At 47.0% G+C, this 22,210-nt stretch overlaps 1 protein-coding gene across 1 annotated transcript; it reads left to right on the forward strand.

The window, feature by feature from the left end:
* Window positions 1–10,307: 10,307 nt before the first annotated feature.
* On the forward strand, window positions 10,308–21,096 carry LOC119940723 (toll-like receptor 5). Its single transcript, XM_038760996.1, has 2 exons — window positions 10,308–10,410; window positions 18,828–21,096. The coding sequence occupies exon 2, from the start codon at window positions 18,835–18,837 to the stop codon at window positions 20,737–20,739; it is 1,905 nt and encodes a 634-aa protein (XP_038616924.1). The 5' UTR covers window positions 10,308–10,410; window positions 18,828–18,834; the 3' UTR covers window positions 20,740–21,096.
* Window positions 21,097–22,210: the final 1,114 nt, after the last annotated feature.

Here is a 22,210-nt window from a genome sequence, read left to right on the forward strand (position 1 = left end):
AAAACCCTGTAGGGTGGGGCACTGTGATGAGCAAAAGCTCACAGGCAGCAAGAAACTGTCTTTACTGGCACATGCTATAGGTCCCACAGACAACAGATACAGATCAGTAAAACTCTCCCTAGCTGGACGGGGGGGCGGGGGGGACAGTTAATACAGCATGAAGGAATTTTTGCTTGTTGCTGCACTGAAGATTGCTATTTCTTAAATTCTGTCTGTGAATTCCATCCTCTTTAACCCAGATCCCAGGCCCCTGAGCAGGGGGAGGAAGGAATGGTGGGGGCCTCCAGAGGCTTCAGCACTAGCCCTCTGTGGAGTCAGGACTGGACATTCATCAACTATAAAGCAAAATGAGCTTAGGCCCCAGAGTACTTTTCCACTGGAAACAGCCATCTTTGAACAAAATCCAACTGAAACGGAGCAAACTTCTTTTTCCCAGTAGACACCGGTAGGTCTGCTTTAGGACTCCCAGTCTTACCCTCTGTCTCCCTGGGAATTTTGTGACGTTGGCCTATCCCCAAGACTGGATTGCCAACTTTTCCATCTACCTCCAGTCCTAACCTCTGCTCTGCCCCCACTGCTGCCCCAGGAAGCCCTTAGGAATCAATGTCCCAGTTAAATTGTCACGCATCGTCCTAGCATCCCTCACAAAAGCCTGCATCTACAGCATGGTTCCACACCTGAACAATGTACTTTTCTGAAACTAAAAATTTCTCAAAATCTGCAAATTAATGCACAAACGGTTTAGGGAGAGAAAACACATAAACCAAAAGCCTTGGTTTGTGCAAGTGGTCTTCCAACCTTCAAGTGTGGAAAGAGGAAAAATAATTTTAATTTCTGCCCCAACTTACTCTGTTATGCAGCTGGGTTGCCATCCTCTGCCTGAGAAGCTGTCCTTCCTATTTCTGTTGTCTGCTTCTTTGTCTAGCATATACATCATCCGGTCGAGTGCAGTCCAACTTCAGCCCAGCCTTGCCAGGGTTAATCTTGGTCTGGGTGCAGCTGTCCCAGATATTGCACACTGGGTAGAAAAATGAGGAAAATGGAAACGTCAATTGGAAAATTAAGTTGAGAGCGGTATCACTTGCTAGCTTAGGCCTGATAACTGAACATTAGTCCAGAACTGTACTGGTTAAAGCTTCAGCTTTTGGAAAGACAAGGACAATTTGAGTGACTGGGGAGTCATCGTCATCATCAATCATATTTATTGAGCGCTTACTGTGTGCAGAGCACTATACTAAGCGCTTGGGAAGTACAAGTTGGCGACATAAAGAGACAGTCCCTACCCAACAGTGGGCTCACAGTCTAAAAGGGGGAGACAGAGAATAAAACCAAACATACTAACAAAATAAAATAAATAGAATAGATATGTACAAGTAAAATAAATACGTTTTATTTATTTATCCTGAGACTAGTCGTAACTTAGCCACGTGACACCCCACAGGCCTTCTGCAGCCACTCACCAAACCATCATACGCGCGCGCACACACACACACACACACACACACACACACACACCCCCAACACCACCTATGCCCCCGCCTCCTGCTCCTCCCGACCCCCAAGGCTAAATCCTCAAGGGTAAAGATCCTTGGAGCAGGGGAATGATTCCCTAGCTTCCCTGGCCCTGCGCCCCACACTGCTGGGAAATTCTCCCTTTGACCCAAATCCCTCACGCTGCCACACAGAGCCACTTCCTCTTGCTTGGCCCTTAGCTGAGATGGGAAACCTACGCTCGTGATCCTCAACAGGACATCGGTCACAAGACTTGAGGGCTGTCGCCAGGTGACAATCTCCCTATTGTCCTTCCTCTTAGGCTATGCCTTCCCTTCCTTTATTTGTGTTGGAACAGGACAGGTAGAGAGGGCTCACAATAAGCCCTGGCTCTACCTTCTGTCAATTGTATTTATTGATTGCTTACCTTGTGCAGAGCACTGTCCTAAACACTGCACAGCCCACTCCGGAATCCATCCTGCCCGTTTCCAACTGCTCTTGCATCTCACTGTGGCTTGTGGGGTCCTAATCCCATCATCCAAAGTCCATGCCCTGCACCTTACCCAGTAGCAAAACTTTCCAAGGGGCTCAGAACCCTCCTCGGACTCAGGCTTTAGGAGCCTTTGTACAAACAGGTCCAAGTAAAATTCCAAGTCAGAACACTTCTTCCACCTGATATGGTTTTCTCTTTATCTCTGTTCTGGTGAAGTGCCATCTCATGAGCCAGGCAGGACTCCCACGAGTTTTAACAGAGACCCTGGGGCCCACTCTTGGGAAAATCTCCTCAGAGGCTCTCAAAATCCAAGCACACACTCCAGTGGGGATGGCTTGGCTTAACTGCAGGCTAGGGGTGGGAGGATGACTTTTTACAGCTTCCTTCCTTGGCTTTTTGATGTGCTGATCTCCAATACTTGAAGAACTGCCCCTACATTTTCAAACAGAGCTGTCTAGCCTGTTTTCCAAGGGAAGGGTTCTCTCTTCTCACACTTCCCTGGGGGGAATTTCCTTGGGCTTTAGTCGACCAGAGGTGGTGACAGTAGTGAAAGGAAACAAATCCAAGCTGAGATGAAATTAAGTCCAAGAAGCAACTGGTAGCATATGTGCCACTGCCCTCTGGTCATTTACAAGCTTCCTGTAACTGTTCACAAGGAATCGGAAAACATTTTGTCATGAGATCAGAACCTAACAATTCTCTACTCTCCATGGCAATGCAGGGAGAGAAGGAAAATGCCTGGGCAACCGAATCTGTAAATCTCCAACATGACTCGGACTGTGAGTCCCATATGGGACTGGGACTGTGTCTGACCTGATGATCAACCCCAGCACTTACTACAATGCTTGGGATAATAAGTGCTTAACAAATACCACCATTATTATCTACATTTTCTTCTACCTCCTCACTCATCTTCACCCAGCGCCTAGTAGGTGCTTAACAAATACTATCATTATTATTATTAGTGCTTAGTACGGTGCTCTGCACACAGTAAGAGCTCAATAAATACGACTGAATGAATGAATGAATGATTATTATTCCCTAAAGCCCCAGGCTCTACATTTGGATCTGATGTTCCTGAAGGTCTTAAAGGTCAACATTATTCACATGAGCCCTTCCCCGGATTGGGAGTGCAGTTCTGTACCCGTTCCACCCTTCACTGAGCTGCTCCTCCTGAGGCTGATAATTTGATAACTGGGGCAAACTCATCCTTTTCTGCCTAACGTTTCTGTGTTGCCGCCCTCACCATTGTGGAGCAACTGAATTGGCTTGCATCTTCCCTTTTCCTTTACTTCCTCAGGCTGGAATCCCCGATCCCCAACAGACCTTGCTTCTCCCATCTCCCCAAAAGAGAAGCGGCTAATTCTGAGTACACAAGCAGAGCACTGGCGTTTCTGCAGCCCAAAACAAGATGCAATTCACCAGGGTCTAGGAGTAATGCGACAGGGGTGTGATTTGCATGACAATCGTGTTGCTGACTATAGAGCCTGTCTGGGTGCCTAAACAGTCTATCAACTTCCAGGAGAAGGATTGAATTCCTTTCCTACGAGGCACTGCCTCCCTGTCTCCCCTACTAGAAAAATCCTCGTGGAACGGGTCTCGGAAGAAGCAGGCAGATAGATGTGAAAGCCAATTGTCGCTGGCAGGAAAGGCGCTTGCCATGTGAAGGGAAGCAGTTGCCACCTACCTCCTGGACCATCCAGAGACTACTGCCGGACCCAGACTACTTGGGATCCCAGCAGGATGGACAGAGAGCTGCCTGGTTCCCACGAGAGCTACAGGCTCCGTGTCAATGTCAAGCCACCCTGACTGCTTATACAACCCTCAAAGCCTCAAAATGAAAATAGAATGGAAAACCCAACAGGAACAGTCAGCCCCGGCTGCACCTCTTGCACGAGGAGCTATGGTAAGAGGAAGCACTAAAAGAGTAACTGGCGTTCTTCTTTCCTGACCCCAACTCCTTCCTTTTTTTCCTTCTCTTCCCTTCCGCCAACTCGGCTCCAGGCAGCGATCCCCTCCCCTCTTCCACACCTGCAGGCTCAGCAGTGTTCAATTTCAGTTCCCCAGTTTACTTCCTCTGAAATACCCCCATCATCCGGATCAAATGTCAAACCTAGAGCAGGGGTAACTGTCCTCCCCTACTCCTCTCCTGGCTTCTGCTGAGGGGGTTTTTTGTTTTGTTTTGTTTTTTAATCGATAACGGTATTTGCTAAGCGCTTACTATGCGCCAAGCACTTTACTAAGCACTGAGGTAGGTACAAGCTAATAGGTTTATGAGTTAATAGGTTCAGCGTGGCCTTGTGGACTGAGCACAGTCCTGGGAGTCGGAAGGGCCCGGGCTCTAATCTGCGCTCCGCCGCTCGTCTGTTGTGTGACCTTGGGCAAGTCACTTCGCTTCCCTGTGCCTCAGTTCCCTCATCTGTAAAATGGGAATTAAGACTGGGAGCCCCATGTGGGAAAGGGACTTATATGTATATATGTTTGTACATATTTATTACTCTATTTATTTTACTTGTACATATCTATTCTATTTATTTTATTTTGTTAGTATGTTTGGTTTTGTTCTCTGTCTCCCCCTTTTAGACTGTGAGCCCACTGTTGGGTAGGGACTGTCTCTATATGTTGCCAACTTGGACTTCCCAAGCGCTTAGTACAGTGCTCTGCACACAGTAAGCGCTCAATAAATACAATCGATTGATTGATTGACCCAATTTGCTTGTATCTGCCCCAGCGCACAGTACAGTGCCAGGCACACAGTAAGTGCTTGACAAATACTGTGGTTATTGCATGGCATAGCGGCCGGGGCACGGGCTTGGGATCAGAGGAAGTGGGTTCTAATCCCAGCTCCACCACTCATCTGCTGCATGACCCTGGGCAAGCCACCTAACTTCTCTGTGCCTCAGGTACCTCACCTGTAAAATGGGGATGAAGACTGGAAGCACCACGTGGGACAACCTCATTTCCTTGCATTTAACCCAGCATTTAGATCAGTGCTTGGCACGTGGTAAGCGCTTAGCAACTATCCTAATTATTCTTATTAGAGCTGGGAGGGGGGGCTTTGTGCATTTGTGTATCAACAACTGGAAAGTTCTGATTGTGGGCTCAACCCGTGGGCCTCGCATCCACAGTGCCTGAAGCTCAGGCCCTGAGAGCAGCTCTTCTCCGTCTGACCGGAGCCGCTGGCAGCCAGGGAAAGAGCAGGAGTCTGTCAGGGATCTCCAGAGGAGAAACCAAGGGCTGAAGGGCCCCATGGCTGGCAGCAGAGGAGTGACACGTCTGTCTCCCTCCTAGGCGCATCCCCTCCTCCAGGAGGCCTTCCCAGACTGAGCCCCTTCCTTCCTCTCCCCCTCGTCCCCCTCTCCATCCCCCCTATCTTACCTCCTTCCCTTCCCCACAGCACCTGTATATATGTATATATGTTTGTACATATTTATTACTCTATTTATTTATTTATTTATTTTACTTGTACATATCCCGTCTATTTTACTTTGTTAGTATGTTTGGTTTTGTTCTCTGTCTCCCCCTTTTAGACTGTGAGCCCACTGTTGGGTAGGGACTGTCTCTATATGTTGCCAATCTGTACTTCCCAAGTGCTTAGTACAATGCTCTGCACATAGTAAGCGCTCAATAAATACGATTGATGATGATGATGATGATCCCCGTCCTTGCCACAAGTGCCTTCCCGACAGCCTGCCCCACTGATGCCCACCTCATCCCGGAGCTCAGACTAATGATGAAATACCATCCTTGGTGAAAAAGTATGAAGTAAGTTACAGGCTAATTGTTACAGAAACAGCATTGGTTAACGCATCATTGTACTGCCCTGAATAGTTTCCTAATCCAGGCCGGCCTAATTGATGTAACCCCCACCCTGAGAGCCCCTCCTCAACCCTGGCCCTTCCTGAGACCCCACCCTCCACTTCCAGCCTCCTCTTCCTTTTCTGAAAACAGGGCTGAGCAATTAACACAGCTTCAAAGGGTCACGTTTTTCCGCCCCTTGGTTCCACTCTGTTCTTTATAAACACACAAAATGCGACTCACCGTTTACCCTTGCACGTTGCGTGATTTCACCACGCAGAAAAACTCCTGGATCTGGCTGAACTGGTGGCTGCTGGAAGCTTGGAAGAAGTTTGGAGAAAGCACCCAGAGGCTGGTGACAGATCATGTGTGTTCCCTGCAAAAACAGACCATTTACTCCCCCCTGAACTTTCTGAATCATCAGCTTCTGCTGCTTGGCACTGAACACGTTTTCCACAGAAATACTTTCAAACCCTGGGGATTGCTTGCTTGTTTTCAATCAGTCTCCTTTCCATCTAATCCCTAGAAACAGGCATCTCCCCTCTCCCTTCCCTGTGGCTTGCCTTAACCAATGCCTTTCCTCCCGAAACACAGGGATGGGTTGGTTGAAATGACACATCTTCCTCAGCCCATGGTCATCGGTGATTAGGAAGAGCTCAATGCCCAGGGGCACTCGGCCAGGCTTCATTTAGCAACCGAAGGCTAAACTGAGCTGTTGCTTTCCTAGTGCCTTGTTTTCCGGATGGAGAACGAAACCAGTATCCATGCAGGAGGAGGCCAGGCCTCCCTGCCTTGGTTAGGGGTGAGAGATACTGGATGTGCTGGAGAATGCCAGGCAGCATGGCTCAGTGGAAAGAGCCCGGGCTTTGGAGTCAGAGGTCGTGGGTTTGAACCCCGGCTCCGCCACAAGTCTGCTGTGTGACCTGGGGCAAGTCACTTCACTTCTCTGAGCCTCAGTTACCTCATCTGTAAAAATGGGGATTAAGACTGTGAGCCCCACGTGGGACAACTTGATCACATTGTATCCCCCCCCAGCACTTGGAACAGTGCTTTGCACATAGTAAGCGCTTAACAAATGCCATTATTATTATTATTACTATTATTGAAGAGCAGGGGCCCGGGAGTCAAAAGGACCTGGGTTCTAATTCCGGCTCTGCCACTTGTCTGCTGTGTGACCTTCGGCAAGTCACTTAACTTCTCTGTGCCTCAATTACCTCACCTGTAAAATGGGGATTAAGACTGTCAGTCCCATGTGGGACAACTTGATCACATTGTATCGCCCCCCCAGAACTTAGAACAGTGCTTTGCACATAGTAAGTGCTTAACAAATGCTATTATTATTACTATTATTATTATTATTTTATTATTATTAAAGAGCAGGGGCCCGGGAATCAAAAGGACCTGGGTTCTAATTCCGGCTCTGCCACTTGTCTGCTGTGTGACCTTCGGCAAGTCACTTAACTTCTCTGTGCCTCAATTACCTCACCTGTAAAATGGGGATTAAGACTGTGGGCCCCATGAGGGACACGGACTGTGTTCAACCTGATAAGCCTGAATCTACCCCAGCTCTTAGAACAGTGCCTAGCACCTAGTAAGCGCTTAACAGATACCATTAAAAAAAAGCAGACCTGGGATTAGAACCCCATGAGGATCCCATGACCGCTGGCTTCCAAGCCCATGCTCTTTTCACTAGGCCACACTGCTTATCTGCTCTTCAGATACTAAATTCTAAAAACACTGTTGAGCTTGCAGACAGCAATGACTGCCCACACGTACCTTTAATAATAATAACGATGGCATTTATTAAGCGCTTACTATGTGCAAAGCACTGTTCTAAGCGCTGGGGAGGTTACAAGGTGATCAGGTTGTCCCACGTGGGGCTCACGGTCTTAATCCCCATTTTACAGGTGAGGTAACTGAGGCACAGAGAAGTTAAGTGACTTGCCCAAAGTCACACAGCTGACAATTGGTGGAGCCGGGATTCAAACCCATGACCTCTGACTCCAAAACCCGGGCTCTTTCCACTGAGCCACGCTGCTTCTTTTCCAACTCCAACCCATGGACACTGCACTGCCTTCACCATCTCCCCCACCCCCACAACCAAACACCACAGACAGACAGACACACACGCACGCACGCATACTCCTCCTCCCCCCAGGATCTGGGCTTCAACTATTACTGCGTGCAGAGCACACAGTAAGCGCTCAATAAATACGATTGATTGATTACAGTTATCAATGTGAGTGCTATTCCAGTTCTTGGGGAATTGGGCAAATGGAGCTAAATGCTACAAGACAGGAAAGAACCAAAGACACCTTTCCCTCTCCTCCAGATCCCAAAGTGACATTCTCCCCACTTCATCATCATCATCAATCGTATTTATTGAGCGCTTACTATGTGCAGAGCACTGTACTAAGCACTTGGGAAGTACAAATTGGCAACATATAGAGACAGTCCCTACCCAACAGTGGGCTCACAGTCTTAAAGAGGGAGACAGAGAACAAAACAAACATACTAACAAAATAAAATAAATAGAATAGATATGTACAAGTAAAATAAATAAATAGAGCAATAAATATGTACAAACATATATACATATATACAGGTGCTGTGGGGAAGGGAAGGAGGTAGGATGGGGGGGATGGAGAGGGGGACTTCCTACAGGGTAGTCTGTGAAGGGAGTTTGGGACCACAGGCAAGGAATCGACCTACGAGAGGTAGAAGGAAGAAAACATCAGTAGTGAGGAGGATAGTGACAATAACCCCAGGAAACACGAAAAGGAAGGAAATAATCACTGATCTTTGCAGGTCACTGGGATGGTGCTATAGGAGAGGCTGCTGAGAGCCTGGCACAGATTAAGACTGTGAGCCCCATGTAGGGCAGGGATGGTGTCCAATTTGATTAGTTTGTATCTTGCTCAGCACACAGTAAACGTTCAATAAATACCGGATTGATTGATATATACATAAGAGTTGGGGAGCTTGGGGTGGGGTAGCAAAGTGCTTAGAGGACACAGACCCAAGTGCATAGGAGGGAGAACAGGGTGGGGAGATGAGCAGTTAGTCAGGGAAAACTTCCAAAATATGGAACCCTTCACAAGTTTTCATGTCACCTTTGTCCCGCTACTCACCTGGCTCCTCCTTTCCACTCAGCGCCAGCATGGGCCATGTCCCAGCCCTGCCTGGTTCTTCATTTGCCCTCAGGGCTGTCACGGGTTGCGGTTGTCCAAGTGGAGTCTTGAGACGCAGACTTTTCTGAAGCTGGCCCCATACGGCTGCCCCTACAGGCCCAGAACACGCAGAGATTTCATGTTTTTCTGTAGCAGAGATGATGCGGATGATGATTATCTCCTGCTTCGCTTAGATGTGAAGGCATTCCTATCCATTTTGCCTAGATGTGCAATATACAGTTACTTTCTGGCCACAAAACAAACAAAAAACCCCATAATAAAACATTCCCATCACCCATTATAAAAATCCCAAACCACGTTTGGGCTCTGGTGGTTACCGCAGCTCTTCTGCATTAATAAATTGCTCTTGCTCTGGCACAGAAGCTCCTCTCATTCACAGCTACTCTAAAAACAATAAAAACATTTTCCTCTGAGCCTGATGGGTTTCTATTACGAGCACACTTCAGTTTAGCAGGCTTCTCTCTATTTCTGCCTCCACCCTCTTTGCTTGGGTACTCACATACCCCTGTTGCACTTCGGAGCTATATACTATACTGCTTCCTCCTACTTGTAATTTATTTTGGTATCTGGGTTCCCTGCAACATTGTAAATTCCTTGAGAGCGGGCACCATGTGCACTAATTCCAGTGAAAAGAGCACAGAATTGGGAGTCAGAAGAACTGGCTTCTCGTCAGCCCTCTTGCATTTACTTCCTGCTCACACTGTGAGCCGCACGTGGGAAAGGAACTGTGTCCAAACTGATCATCCTGTATCTCCTCCAGTGCTCAGCATGCAGTAAGCACTAAACAAATCATCATCATCAATCGTATTTATTGAGCGCTTACTATGTGCAGAGCACTGTACTAAGCGCTTGGGAAGTACAAATTGGCAACACATAGAGACAGTCCCTACCCAACAGTGGGCTCACAGTCTAAACAAATCCCAGAATGATTAGCGCTCTCCCTGACACTTAGTACAGTGCTCTGCACACAGTAGATGCTCACTGAATATGACTGATTTGTTGATGGGGGGGGGGTGGGGGGAGGAATTGCCCTGGGAGGCCACGGAAACTCCTTCCCTGAAGAGCTTTAAGAACAACAGCCAACCAGCTGACCTGGATGGTTTCATCATCCTCCTGCGTAGAAGTTTCTCCTGGACCAGTGGGTCTTGCACCCTTCTTCCGGCTCTTATTAGGGTGGGGGTGGCTGGGAGTGGGCAGTCCTTACCGAAAAGTAAGCAAGAGTTTGACCAGGGCACAAGCATCCCTGAGAGTAGTGACCGTCAAAGTCAGCGGAGACCGGCCAGCTCTCAGCCTCCTTGGGACACAGTGCAGGAAGGAGATAGGGAAGGTGAGTTCATCCCGCGGGGTGCCAGACTGTTGGAGCTGACCTTCCTGGGCCGGAAGATTTGGGCTTCCAGGGACCATCTCGCACAGAAGGAGAGAAAGCCACCTGCCGAGGTAAAATACACAAGCCGCATTGCAAAGCCCGGCTGAGACTGGGAGCGGGGTCAAGGTGAAGGTCACCCTTCCGGAAAGACAGGTGGCTCATGTAGTCATGTGAATTTATGGAGCCTCCACTGGGTGCGGAGCTCTAGTCCGAGTCCTAGGCAATGTGGGGAGGAAAAAGGAAAGAGAGAGCACGAAGATATTCCGCAGGCAGTGGAGTTTGTATTTACATTTTGTGCCAATGCCTCCCTCCCAAGCTATTCCTGTTTCTCTCCCAGAGCGGGGCTACCCCATTGCTAGCAGCCTTAAGGGCCTCAAACCAGTGACTGCCAAGTGCAGCCTCTGAAATGCATCTTAGTTCGACCAGTTTTAACTTTCCTTTCCCTCTACATGAACATTTTGCAACAAAGAGTCCGGTCCCTGTTACGAAAGAGGAAATACAGATGTGGTAATAGTGAACCCAGTTACCGTAACTCCAGAATCATAGAGGCCTGGAAAGGCAGTGTTTTTGAAAATGACAGTAAGAAAGTTGGCCCAGCAGGCTGTGAAGCCCTCTGGAATGACTCCACAAGCACCTGATGGGACTCTGATTCTAACAGGGACCAATATTAACGAGGTTGGAAAGCAGCATGGCTCAGTGGAAAGAGCCCGGGCTTGGGAGTCGGAGGTCGTGGGTTCTAATCCTCACTCCGCCACTTGTCAGCTGTGTGACTTGGGGCAAGTCACTTCACTTCTCTGTGCTTCAGTTACCTCATCTGTAGAATGGGGATTAAGACTGTGAGCCCCAAGTGGGACAACCTGATAACCTTGTATCCATCCCAGCACTTAGAACAGTGCTTGGCACATAGTAAGCGCTTAACAAATGCCATCATCATCATCATGTCCAGACCAAGGGTTGCCAGGACTTTTGTAAAGAGGAAGTAGAAACTGAGCAAAGGTGAAAAATCAGAGGCCATGCCCAAGACCGAATAAATATTCACACTGAGCAGTACTCCTCCCCTCCCTGAATGCCCCCTAAAACAGTGCATAGACACAGAAGGTATTCTAGTAGTAATAGCAGTAGCATTTGCATGCCCACTGGCTACAATGCACCATTCAAAGAAGTGTGTTCCCTGCCCACAAGGAGCTTACTCTCTGAAGGAGACAGACAGAAAAATATTTACATCAGGTAGTCAAGTTAAATGTCTGTCTACCCCTCTGCATTGTAAGAACCTTAAGGGACGGGATGTTGTCTATTAACTCTATTGCACTTTCCCAAGGACATAGTACAGTATAGTGCTTGGGCCATCGATAATGATGACGTGGACCCCCGGCCCACATCCTTCCCCTGGCCTGGAATGCCCCCAATCCCTGCACACATCCGCGAAGCTAGCTCTCTTCCTCCCTTCAAAGCCCCACTGAGAGCTCACCTCCTCCGGGAGGCCTGCCCAGACTGAGCCCCCTTTTTTCCTCTCCTCCTCCCCATTCCCCCACCCTGCCTCCTTTCCCTCCCCACAGCACTTGTATACAGTTGTACATATTTACTATTCTATTTATTTTGTTAATGATGTGCATAGAGCTATAATTCTATTTGTTCTGACCATTTTGACACCTGTCTACATGTTTTGTTTTGTTGTCTGTCTCCCCCTTCTAGACTGTGAGCCCGTTGTTGGGTAGGGACCGTCTCTATCTGTTGCCGACTTGTACTTCCCAAGCGCTTAGTACAGTGCTCTGCACACAGTAAGCGCTCAATAAGTACGACTCAATGAATGAATGACTATAAAAGCCATTTAGAGTGGTTGAACATGTGATGGGACAGAGGAGAGTGGGGAGGCAGAGGGGGCGACGGGAGCAGGGAGAAAAGGGTGTCCCAGACAGAGGCTTTGTGGACACTCATCAATCAAGGTCTGCAGTCTTTTTGAATTCATGCAGGTCCCATTTTCAGGAACTTCAGGGATGAATCGTAAATCACTTTGAAAAAGGAGCTAATGTTGAAAGTACATAAAAGTGCCTAAAATTTGATCATTGACAAATCAATCTAACCCCATCTTCAGGGCACCGAACTTGGCCCAATGGACTAACAACCAGTGCTAGCTGCTTTGACCAGTCATCTGGGGCTGGGATGTTGAGGGGCCCCCTTAGCCATCCCCTGGGGTCAGGAGAGGTCCTTGGCTAGAACTTATTTATTTTACTTGTACATATTTATTCTATTTATTTTATTTTGTTGTCTGTCCCCACCTTCTAGACTGTGAGCCCGCTGTTGGGCAGGGACCGTCTCTATATGTTGCCAACTTGTACTTCCCAAGCGCTTAGTACAGTGCTCTGCACACAGTAAGCACTCAATAAATACGATTGAATGAATGAAGGAATGAACTGGGGGGGATGACTGCAGGGCTGCTGATCCCTGCTATTCTCCTCCTATTTTAAAAAACCAAGACCGACTTAAAAAACAGGGTGTTGGGAGACAGAGGACCCAGGTTCTCATCCCGGCTCTGCCACTTGCCTGCTGTGTCCTCTTGGGCAAGTTATTTAACTTCTATTCCCCTCAGTTTTTTCAGCAATAAACGGGGGAAAAATAATATCTGCCTTTTCCTACCATGCAGAGGTACTGGGAAGACAAAATTGAGATAATGTGAGCCCATTGTTGGTTAGGGACTGTCTCTATATGTTGCCAACTTGTACTTCCCAAGCACTTAGTACAGTGCTCTGCACACAGTAAGCACTTAATAAATATGATTGAATGAATGAATGAATAATGTGAAAGTGCTTTGGAAATGAAAGAAGTAAATAGAATCAAAGTTTGCCTCCCTCATTAGACTGTAACTTTCCTGAGGTCGGGACTAAATCTTTTGTTTCGAGTGTACTTTCCAAAGCAGTCAATAATCAATCAATCAATTGTATTTATTGAGCGCTTACTGTGTTCAGAGCACTGTACTAAGCGCTTGGGAAGTACAAGTTGGCAACATATAGAGACAGTCCCTACCCAACAGTGGGCTCACGGTCTACCAGTGCTGTGCATTCAGTTGGCACTGAACAAATTCCATCGACGAGGTCTCCTCACTTTTCTAGTATCACTGGGATTGTCGATGGAATTTGCCAGGTCCTGGATCACACTCGGGGAAGGTGGAGGAACAGGGAGTGGGACGCAGAGTAGTCCGATCCCATTCTCATCCCAGGGGTGAAAAGGGACACTCAGGTCTCTGAAAAACCCAATTTCCCCTCTTTCTCCTCTAACATATGGAAGGACTCCTACCTGGGTGACAGAAAGAAGTCCCAGAGCTTCTGGAAAAGAGATTGATTAGGGGATAATAAAGAAAAGCCAGGGAAGGCTTTAAAATGCAGAAAAACTACCCTTTGAAGAAGATCATAATCGCATCAATTTTTTGGCACGCTGTTTAGATTTGAAGCATCTCCAAACAGTACCTGCCGTTATGTCCTTCAATACCGGCACATCAGATGGAGGACTCTACCAACTTGTCTTAGCCCCAACCACAGCCCTCCGGCCATTTCTCGCCTTGAAGATTTTGCCTGGGTCTGAACTTGGACCTTTTCTTGGCAAGAAGCCCTCCAATGTTGTTTGGGTGACTGTGGCTGGCAGCATGCCCAGTAAGCAGGTTCCCCCTCTGGAGATAAAGACTCTGGAGTTCTACACTTCCTCCCTCACCACTACACGACACTGCCACCCCCCCCCTTCACCCCCATGCCAGACGCCCCAACAAGGATATATGCCCCAGGGCCCAAACAACTCTTCATTCCCCTTTGGTACCTAGCCTGTATCTTTCAGTACTTTACCCTTCCCCTTCCCTTACTCTGATCTGCGTCCTTATATGAGTAGATTTCTTCCTCCGACTGCCCAATCCTCCCCAGCCCCAACAGTAGGGCAAGACTGGTGGCTCCTAATTGGTTGAACAGGAAGGACTTGAGCAATTGCCCTCCTCTGCCAACCTTTGCCCTGTCTCTCTCTCTCCCAGAGCTGGTCATTCTCCCATGACTAAGGCCCTACTGAGAGCTCACCTCCTCCAGGAGGCCTTTCCAGACTGAGCCCCTTCCTTCCTCTCCCCCTCGTCCCCCTCTCCATCCCTCCCAATCGTACCTCCTTCCCTTCCCCACAGCACCTGTATATATGTATATATGTTTGTACATATTTATTACTCTATCTTACTTGTTCATACCTATTCTATTTATTTTATTTTGTTAGTATGTTTGGTTTTGTTCTCTGTCTCCCCCTTCTAGACTGTGAGCCCGCTGTTGGGTAGGGACTGTCTCTATGTGTTGCCGACTTGTACGTCCCAAGCGCTTAGTACAGTGCTCGGCACACAGTAAGCGCTCAATAAATACAATTGATTGATTGATTGATGACTACAAGGCTCATTAGGCCTTTGCCGAAAGCACATTTCAAGGTTCACCCACTCCACCTGCCTTGGATCCCTCGGGTTTAATCCCTGCTGCGCCAACAGCCTGTACAGCTAAAACGCGAGTCACTTGGGCTTTTACACTCCTCTTTTCCTTTCTCCTGGCTCCAAGCCTCACAACTCACAGAGCCCAGCAAACTCCTGACAGCAAAGCGGATATGTTTATATTGGCTGAGGTTCCTATTGACAGTTCTCTGTTTCTTGCAGTCAATAATCTCTCCCAGACCAACATTTGTGTTTTGTAATTTCTTTTCATCTCCTCCTCCTCTATCCCTAACCCACCATAGTATTTTCTATGGTATTTGTTAAGCACTTGGTATGTGCCAGACACTAGTACGTACAAGCCAATCAGAACGGACACAGCCCATGTTCCACGTGGGGCTCACAATCTTAATCACCATTTTACAGATGAGGTAACTGAAGTCTGTAGGAATTGAATGACTTGCCCAAGGCCACATGGCAGGCATGTGTCAGAGACGGGATTAAAACCCATAACCTCTGACTCCCAGCCCTGTGTTCTTTCCACTAGGCCATATTGCTTCCCTAGTATTGTGGCTCTGCCCCTCACCTCCTTTAATGGTTTTCTAATTTACATGCAACAGGTTGTCAGGGTCTTTACTATGGAGGCAAGAAGCAGCAGCATGGCCTAATGGATAGAGCATGGGGCCGGGAGTCAGGGGGACCTGGGTTTTAATCCAGGTTCTGTCACTTGTCTGCTGTGTGACCTTGGGCAAGTCACACAACTTCTCTGTGCCTCAGTTGCCCAAACTGTGAATTGGGGATTAATACTGTACCACATGGTACAAGGGCTGTGTCCAACCTGATTTTCTTGTATCTACTCGAGCGCTTGGTGCAGTGTCTGGCAGTCTCCTAGACACAGAAAACACAATAAATACCACTGATTGATAGTAAGCACTTAAATAACATTAAAAAAAGCAAGGGCTCCACAGCTTTTAATAGCTGCCACGGGCAAACGGGCAGTATGCATGAGAAGCAAAAGGGCCAGTCATCATTCCACACAAAACAAAATTTAAATACTCAGACAGCTCTTCAGAAACTGCTAGCGGAAATGCTCACTGTTTCTTTCTTTCCTCCTCAGTTTTCTCTCCTTCTTTCTCATATTTTTCTCCTACAATTTTCCCTTGGCCCCTCTCCTTTTACTACCGGCCCTGTCAGAGTGAATGAGTGAGTGAATGTGTGTGTGTGTGTGTGTAGAGGTTTGTGTAGGTGTATCCACTAGTTGTCGGTGGGGCACGGGACAGAGGAAAGGGATACTTTTGAGGCCTAAGACCCCACCACTCCCTCGCCCTCGAGGCCTGAGTTCAGATTTTGACTTGAAAGCGCTTGGGGTAGCAAACAGTCAGAAGGGAACTGTCAGCTTGCAAAGACAAGTAGCATGGTATACAGGCATAAAAAAAACATGGTTCCTCAAAACTATGGTTGTGACTGCCCACCCAATACAGTAAACTAAACATGAAGTGTGATAGCCAGAACCACAGTTGGAAAAACCACGGTTGGCAAAGGAGACCAGAAGACTCCCTTAGTAGTTTGTACAGTGCCTGGCACACAGTAAGTCCTTAACAAATATCATTTAAAAAATCAAACTCACATAAGAGGTGTGAAAAAGAATTCGGTTTTAAAGACTAGGGATAAGGTGCATGACAGATAGGTGACAACTACCGTGATATTTTAAAGACCACTTAATGAAACTTTTCTTGGGACTTAAAATGCCATATAAATTTAGAAATTTTGCACATTTCTCCAAACTTGCTATAATTTTCACCCTCAACTGCAAAACCTGAACTGAAACATTCTAAAAAAATTAATATTTTATTTGTTGTACTATTTATCCCATCTTTAAAAAGACAGTTGCTTTTCAATCACCCTAATTTCAAAAAACCTCTTTAACAGGGTGTACACTTCAGCAATTCAACAGGAACTGCATGAAGGAAATCAGGAACAAGGCTGAAGTAATAATAATTATGGCATTTGTTAAGTGCTTACTATGTGCCATGCACTGTTCTAAGCGCTGAGCACTGTTTCATCCTTCATTGTTTATGTTGCGCAAAACACAAAAGAATATAAAATATGGTGAAATATTGGGAGATAAAATGACTTGGAAAATAATCAGTTCTAATCCAGATAAAGGAAAAATGTTAGTTTTCTGTGAGCTATCTTAATATTTAAAATAAAGGGAAGAGCCATTTGGCATTTTAAAAATTATAAGGGATACTTTCTGAATAAAAGGATGGGGAAAATCACTTCCCATGTTTTTACATGACACTTACTGCCAAGTCAAATGTTTTTGTTATTAGGAAAAGATACCCTACAGAAAGATACCTTAGGAAAAGTTGGCAGATACAACAGAACACTTAATTTGATGTAATCTGCAGGAGCCCCGAGGTCTACAAAAGCACTACCACAAATCAAACAGTACTCTGTCTTCAGGGAAGAAGCGTGAAGCCTTGTGTTTCTACTGTAATGCTTCTGGGCGATCTATTTCCACTACTGAACAGCTAATCGGTGAACATAACGGGATGATCCCACTTAAAAATGGATGACCCCTTTTCTTCTTCTTTTACATAAAGTGCATTTATTTGCCTGTCGTTTAGCCGCCTGCGGTGCTTTGGTTAAACGGCACAGTACACTCATCATTACGCTGAACACATGAAACCGCAGAGGATAATGATCTAGGGTTGAGGCTTGTTCCTGAAAATTGAGGGAAGAAGAATTCACTGGTCTACCTCCTTCTCTCTTCCAATTCCTGTAGAACTCCCCTCTCTCCCTGAGAAAAGACCTCAATCATTACCATAGCTGCATCCTTGTACTCAACTTTCATCATCTCTCTCTCAGAAGCAGTGCAGCCTAGTGGAAAAATCACAGGCCTGGAAGACAGGGAACGTGGGTTGTAATCCCGGCTCCGGCGTCTGTCTGCAGTGAGACCTTGGGCAAGTGACTTCACTTCCTGCCCCTCAGTTCCCTCTCATCTGCAAAATGGGGATTCAATACTTGTTCTTCCTTCTACTAAGACTATGAGTCCCACGTGGGCCCTGATTGCCTTGTACCTACCCCAGAGCTTAGCGCAGCGCTTGGCACACAGTAAGCACTGAACGAATACCACAATTATTGTCATTATTGTGATTGCTAATGGTGATCCCCAGCTCCTCCTCTCCCCTCCAATATTGGAAACTTCTGGGATGGCCAGCACTAGAGTACTGGCTATATGCCGCAGTAACTTCTGCCGTAAATGGGAGTTACGGGTGAAAAGGCTTCCTGTACTTCACGTTGGGTACCCTCTCCTCCCTCTTTGCACCCAATACTGCCAGGGATGAGAGAGTGGAAGTGAGCGAATAGTGGTGGGCAAACCCCTTTCGGTCTAACAAATTCCTTCACCCCAGCTTCCGAAGGGCTTTGGGACTGGACCAAGACTTGACCACCGTTTATGACAGGAGACCCCATCATCATCAAGCCTGGTTGAGGGATCGGTGTGATAATTACCTTCACTACACCCACTACATCTCATGGTTAGAGATGAACCTTCTAATACTCCTCAATGTTTCTCTCAAACACACTCTATGTTTGTCTCTAATATCTTGCCAAGGACTTATCGTCCAACTCAATATCCCTTCCTTAACCCAATGACATCATCAACCTTTACTACTTCCTGTTATGTGTATATCTCTGCCACACTGTATGGAGCTGTCACTTGAATTTGTAATCAGGTGTTTTTAGGTTTTTTGAGTTGAGTTTATAAATAGTCTTGCTATGACCTGCCTCCTCCTTTAGGTTCTATCCTGTCAAATTAATGTTATGTCTTCTTTTTCCTTAGAACTCCTTCACACGGGACCTAATAATCCCCAGACAGAGTGAGTCCTGGGCTTAGAAGCCAAAATTTTTCTCCTGTCCATCCTTTCAACCGCTTAGTACATGTGCAGAGCACATAAGTGCTCAATAAACATAACTGACATTGATTTCCTTTTCAGAATGGTCCTTCTTATATATTTATGGAACTTTTTTCCTCCTGTTTCTTCCTTGTAGAATCACAATGTGGCTCTCCCTGGTGTTCTTCTCAGGAATGCTGTTGGGAGCCAGCCCAGCACAAAGAGTTCTGCCCCGCTCCACGGCGGGACCTATTGCCGTGTATCATTTCTGCAACCTCACCCAGGTGCCCCTGGTCGCTAACACCACAGTGAAGCTCCTGTTGGCTTTCAACCGTATCAGGACAGTGAACGCCACCTCCTTCCCACTGCTGGAGGAGTTGGAACTGCTGGAGCTTGGGAACCAAGCCACTGCCCTGACCATCCACAGAGACGCTTTCAGGAACCTGCCCAATCTTAAAGTCTTGGACTTGGGATACAATCCGGCGCTCTTCTTGGATCCCGACGCTTTCCGGGGACTGTCCAATCTGCTTGAGCTACGACTCTTCTACTGCGGCCTCTCGGAATCCGTGCTCAGGGACGGCCACTTGCGGGATTTACGATCCTTGATCCGCTTGGATCTGTCCGCAAACCGCATCCGAAGTCTTCCCCTTCACGCCTCATTTCGGGAGCTGAGATCTCTGGAGACCCTGGACCTGTCCAAAAACCAGATCTCCTCTGTGTGCGAAAGGGATCTCCAGAGCCTCCAGGGGAACCACTTCTCCCTGCTTAACCTTGCCGACAACCAGCTGTTCAGCCACAGGCCGGTCGACTGGGGAACGTGTGGCAACCCGTTCAGGAACATCATTCTCGACACCCTGGACGTTTCGGGGAACGGCTGGTCCGCCGACATCACACGAGGCTTCTGTGCCGCCATCAATGGGACACCGGTTTCCTCGTTGGTGCTCCGCCACCACGTCATAGGCTCTGGATTTGGGTTTGAGAACCTCAAGGATCCCAACAGTGACACCTTCTCCGGGCTCGAGAGAAGTTCGGTCGTTCAACTGGACCTCTCACATGGCTTTATCTTCTCTCTCGGGGCCCAGCTCTTTCGGACCCTCAAAAGACTGAAAGTCTTAAGTCTCACCCACAACAAGATAAACAGGTTTGAAAAGGGGGCGTTTTATGGCCTCGACAGTCTCCAAATTCTCAACTTGTCATTCAACCTGCTAGGCGAACTTTACAATTCCAATTTTGATGGCCTCCCTAACATAAAGTATATTGATCTAAAACAAAATCACATTGGGGCAATTCAGGACCAAACCTTCACCCACCTGAAAGAATTAAGAACCTTAGATCTCCGTGACAACGCTATTAAAGAAATCAATTTTCTCCCAAGCATCGACAGTGCCTTTCTGGCCGGTAACAAACTGGTACATCTGAAAGGCGGTATCATCTCGGCAGAATTTCTACACTTGGCAGAAAACAGACTGGAAGATTTGGGAGATCTGTACCTCCTTCTCCAAATGCCACAGCTCCGGGTTCTCATTTTAAATCAAAATCGGTTTTCCCATTGTTATGGAAATTACCATTTTTCACAGAACTCAGGCTTACTGAAACTTTTTCTAGGAGGAAACATGTTGCAACTTGTCTGGGAGACAGGGTCATGTTGGGATGTGTTTAATGGGCTTTCTCGTCTGCAGGTTCTCTACTTGAACAGCAATAACCTTAGGTTTCTTCCACCGGGAGTCTTTAAAGGCCTGATATCACTTCGGACCCTTAACCTGAACTCCAACAGACTGACGTCACTTTCTCGCAGCGATTTACCTGCCAATTTGGAGAAACTTGATTTATCAAGAAATCAACTGCTCTCTCCGGATCCCAAACTATTCCTTGCACTGAGAGTCCTGGATTTAACACACAACAGGTACATTTGTACATGTGCACTGAGAGACTTTATAGACTGGCTGAATCAAACAAACATCACCTTGTCTAAATCACCCCAAGATATGTACTGTGCATATCCAGGCTCGTTATCCGGAGTTTCGCTCCACTCAGTTTCAACCAAGGGCTGCAGTGAAAAAGAAATCTAGAAAGCACTTCAGTTTTCACTTTCCCGTTTCTTCTCCAGAATCCCGATACTGATTCAAAATCCTAGAGGTGAGAGGGCCCGTGAGAAATCATCTATTCCCGCCTACTGCCTCCAAACACGACAATTCAGAAAATAATCCAAACTAATGTGTTTCTGTAAACAAGAGATTCTGATATCATTTTTTTTAAATATGCAATTGTTTGTTCCATCCAGATTTGGCCTTTCCCTGCATTCTTGGCAACTCCAAAGCAGATTCTGAAGTGAGTCTGTTTTCCATCTATGTTCCCTGGTTCACTAAGCATTGCCATTATTAATGATGTACAGTCAATAAGGCCTAGGATTAACCACCTAGCTTCAATCAATCAGTCAAAGCAGTGAAATTAATTCCATGGCAACCATATGCAGATCGCCCTGAAGGGGAGAATGACAACAAAAAGCAGACATGGCTCCTGACCTGAAGAAGCTTTTAAAAAAACACCCAAATTCCTCAAGACCCAAATAAAAAATACAAGTGAAAGGCGCATAAAACCACACAAAAGAAACGTATGAAGCCGAACACAGAAGGCATGTCAACACACTGTATGCATATTTAAGTGGTGAATGGCAGGGGAAACTGAATGGATCAAAGTGACTGCAGCCAGGCGGGTTTTATCTGGGTAGATAAACCCATGGAGTCGGGTTTGTGTGGGAAAAGTGAGTTTTGCAAGAGGGGAGAGCTCACTCATAGTAGGGAAGGGGAATACTCCAGGAAAGGATGACAGAGTGCAAAGAGTGGCCTGTCATCTGGTTTTATACTGTATGGTCTGGTTTGAAGCTGATCATGGCTCGGTGGAAAGAGCACGGGCTTCGGAGTCAGAGGTCCTGGGTTCAAATCCTGCTCCGCCAAGTGTCAGCTGTGTGACTCTGGTCAAGTCACTTAACTTCTCTGTGCCTCAGTTACCTCATCTGTAAAATGGGGATTAAGACTGTGAGCCCCATGTGGGGCAAGCTGATCAGCTTGCATCCCCCCAGCGCTTAGAACAGTGCTTTGCACATAGTAAGCGCTTAACAAATACCACCATCATCATCTTCAAGCTGATTTTTCCGTCTTCTGGTACAGGTACCCCTTTGTGTCTAGCATTTTTAAGCATCTAGACTCCCCCCCGACTTTGTTTGTTTGTTTGTGAGCCCACTGTTGGGTAGGGACTGTCTCTGTATGTTGCCAATTTGTACTTCCCAAGCGCTTAGTACAGTGCTCTGCACATAGTAAGCGCTCAATAAATACGATTGATGATGATGATGTTTCTGCTGCCGAGTTCCGCAGCTCTGCAGTGCGGCCAAGTGTAAAGGTCCTCTGGGAGTCAGAGGACCTAGGCTCCAATCCTGGCTCCGCCACAGGCCAGCATGCTGTACGATTCTGGGCAAGTCACTTAACTTCTCTGTACCTGAAGCAGCGTGGCTCGGTGGAAAGAGCACGGGCTTTGGAGTCGGAG

The sequence above is a fragment of the Tachyglossus aculeatus genome, chromosome 19 (assembly GCF_015852505.1).
Source record: "Tachyglossus aculeatus isolate mTacAcu1 chromosome 19, mTacAcu1.pri, whole genome shotgun sequence".
NCBI classification, from domain to species: Eukaryota; Metazoa; Chordata; class Mammalia; order Monotremata; family Tachyglossidae; genus Tachyglossus; species Tachyglossus aculeatus.

What these genes read in the sequence shown, in the direction of transcription:
- LOC119940723 (XM_038760996.1), top strand. Translation starts at nt 18,835, where the DNA reads ATGTGGCTCTCCCTGGTGTTCTTCTCAGGAATGCTGTTGGGAGCCAGC.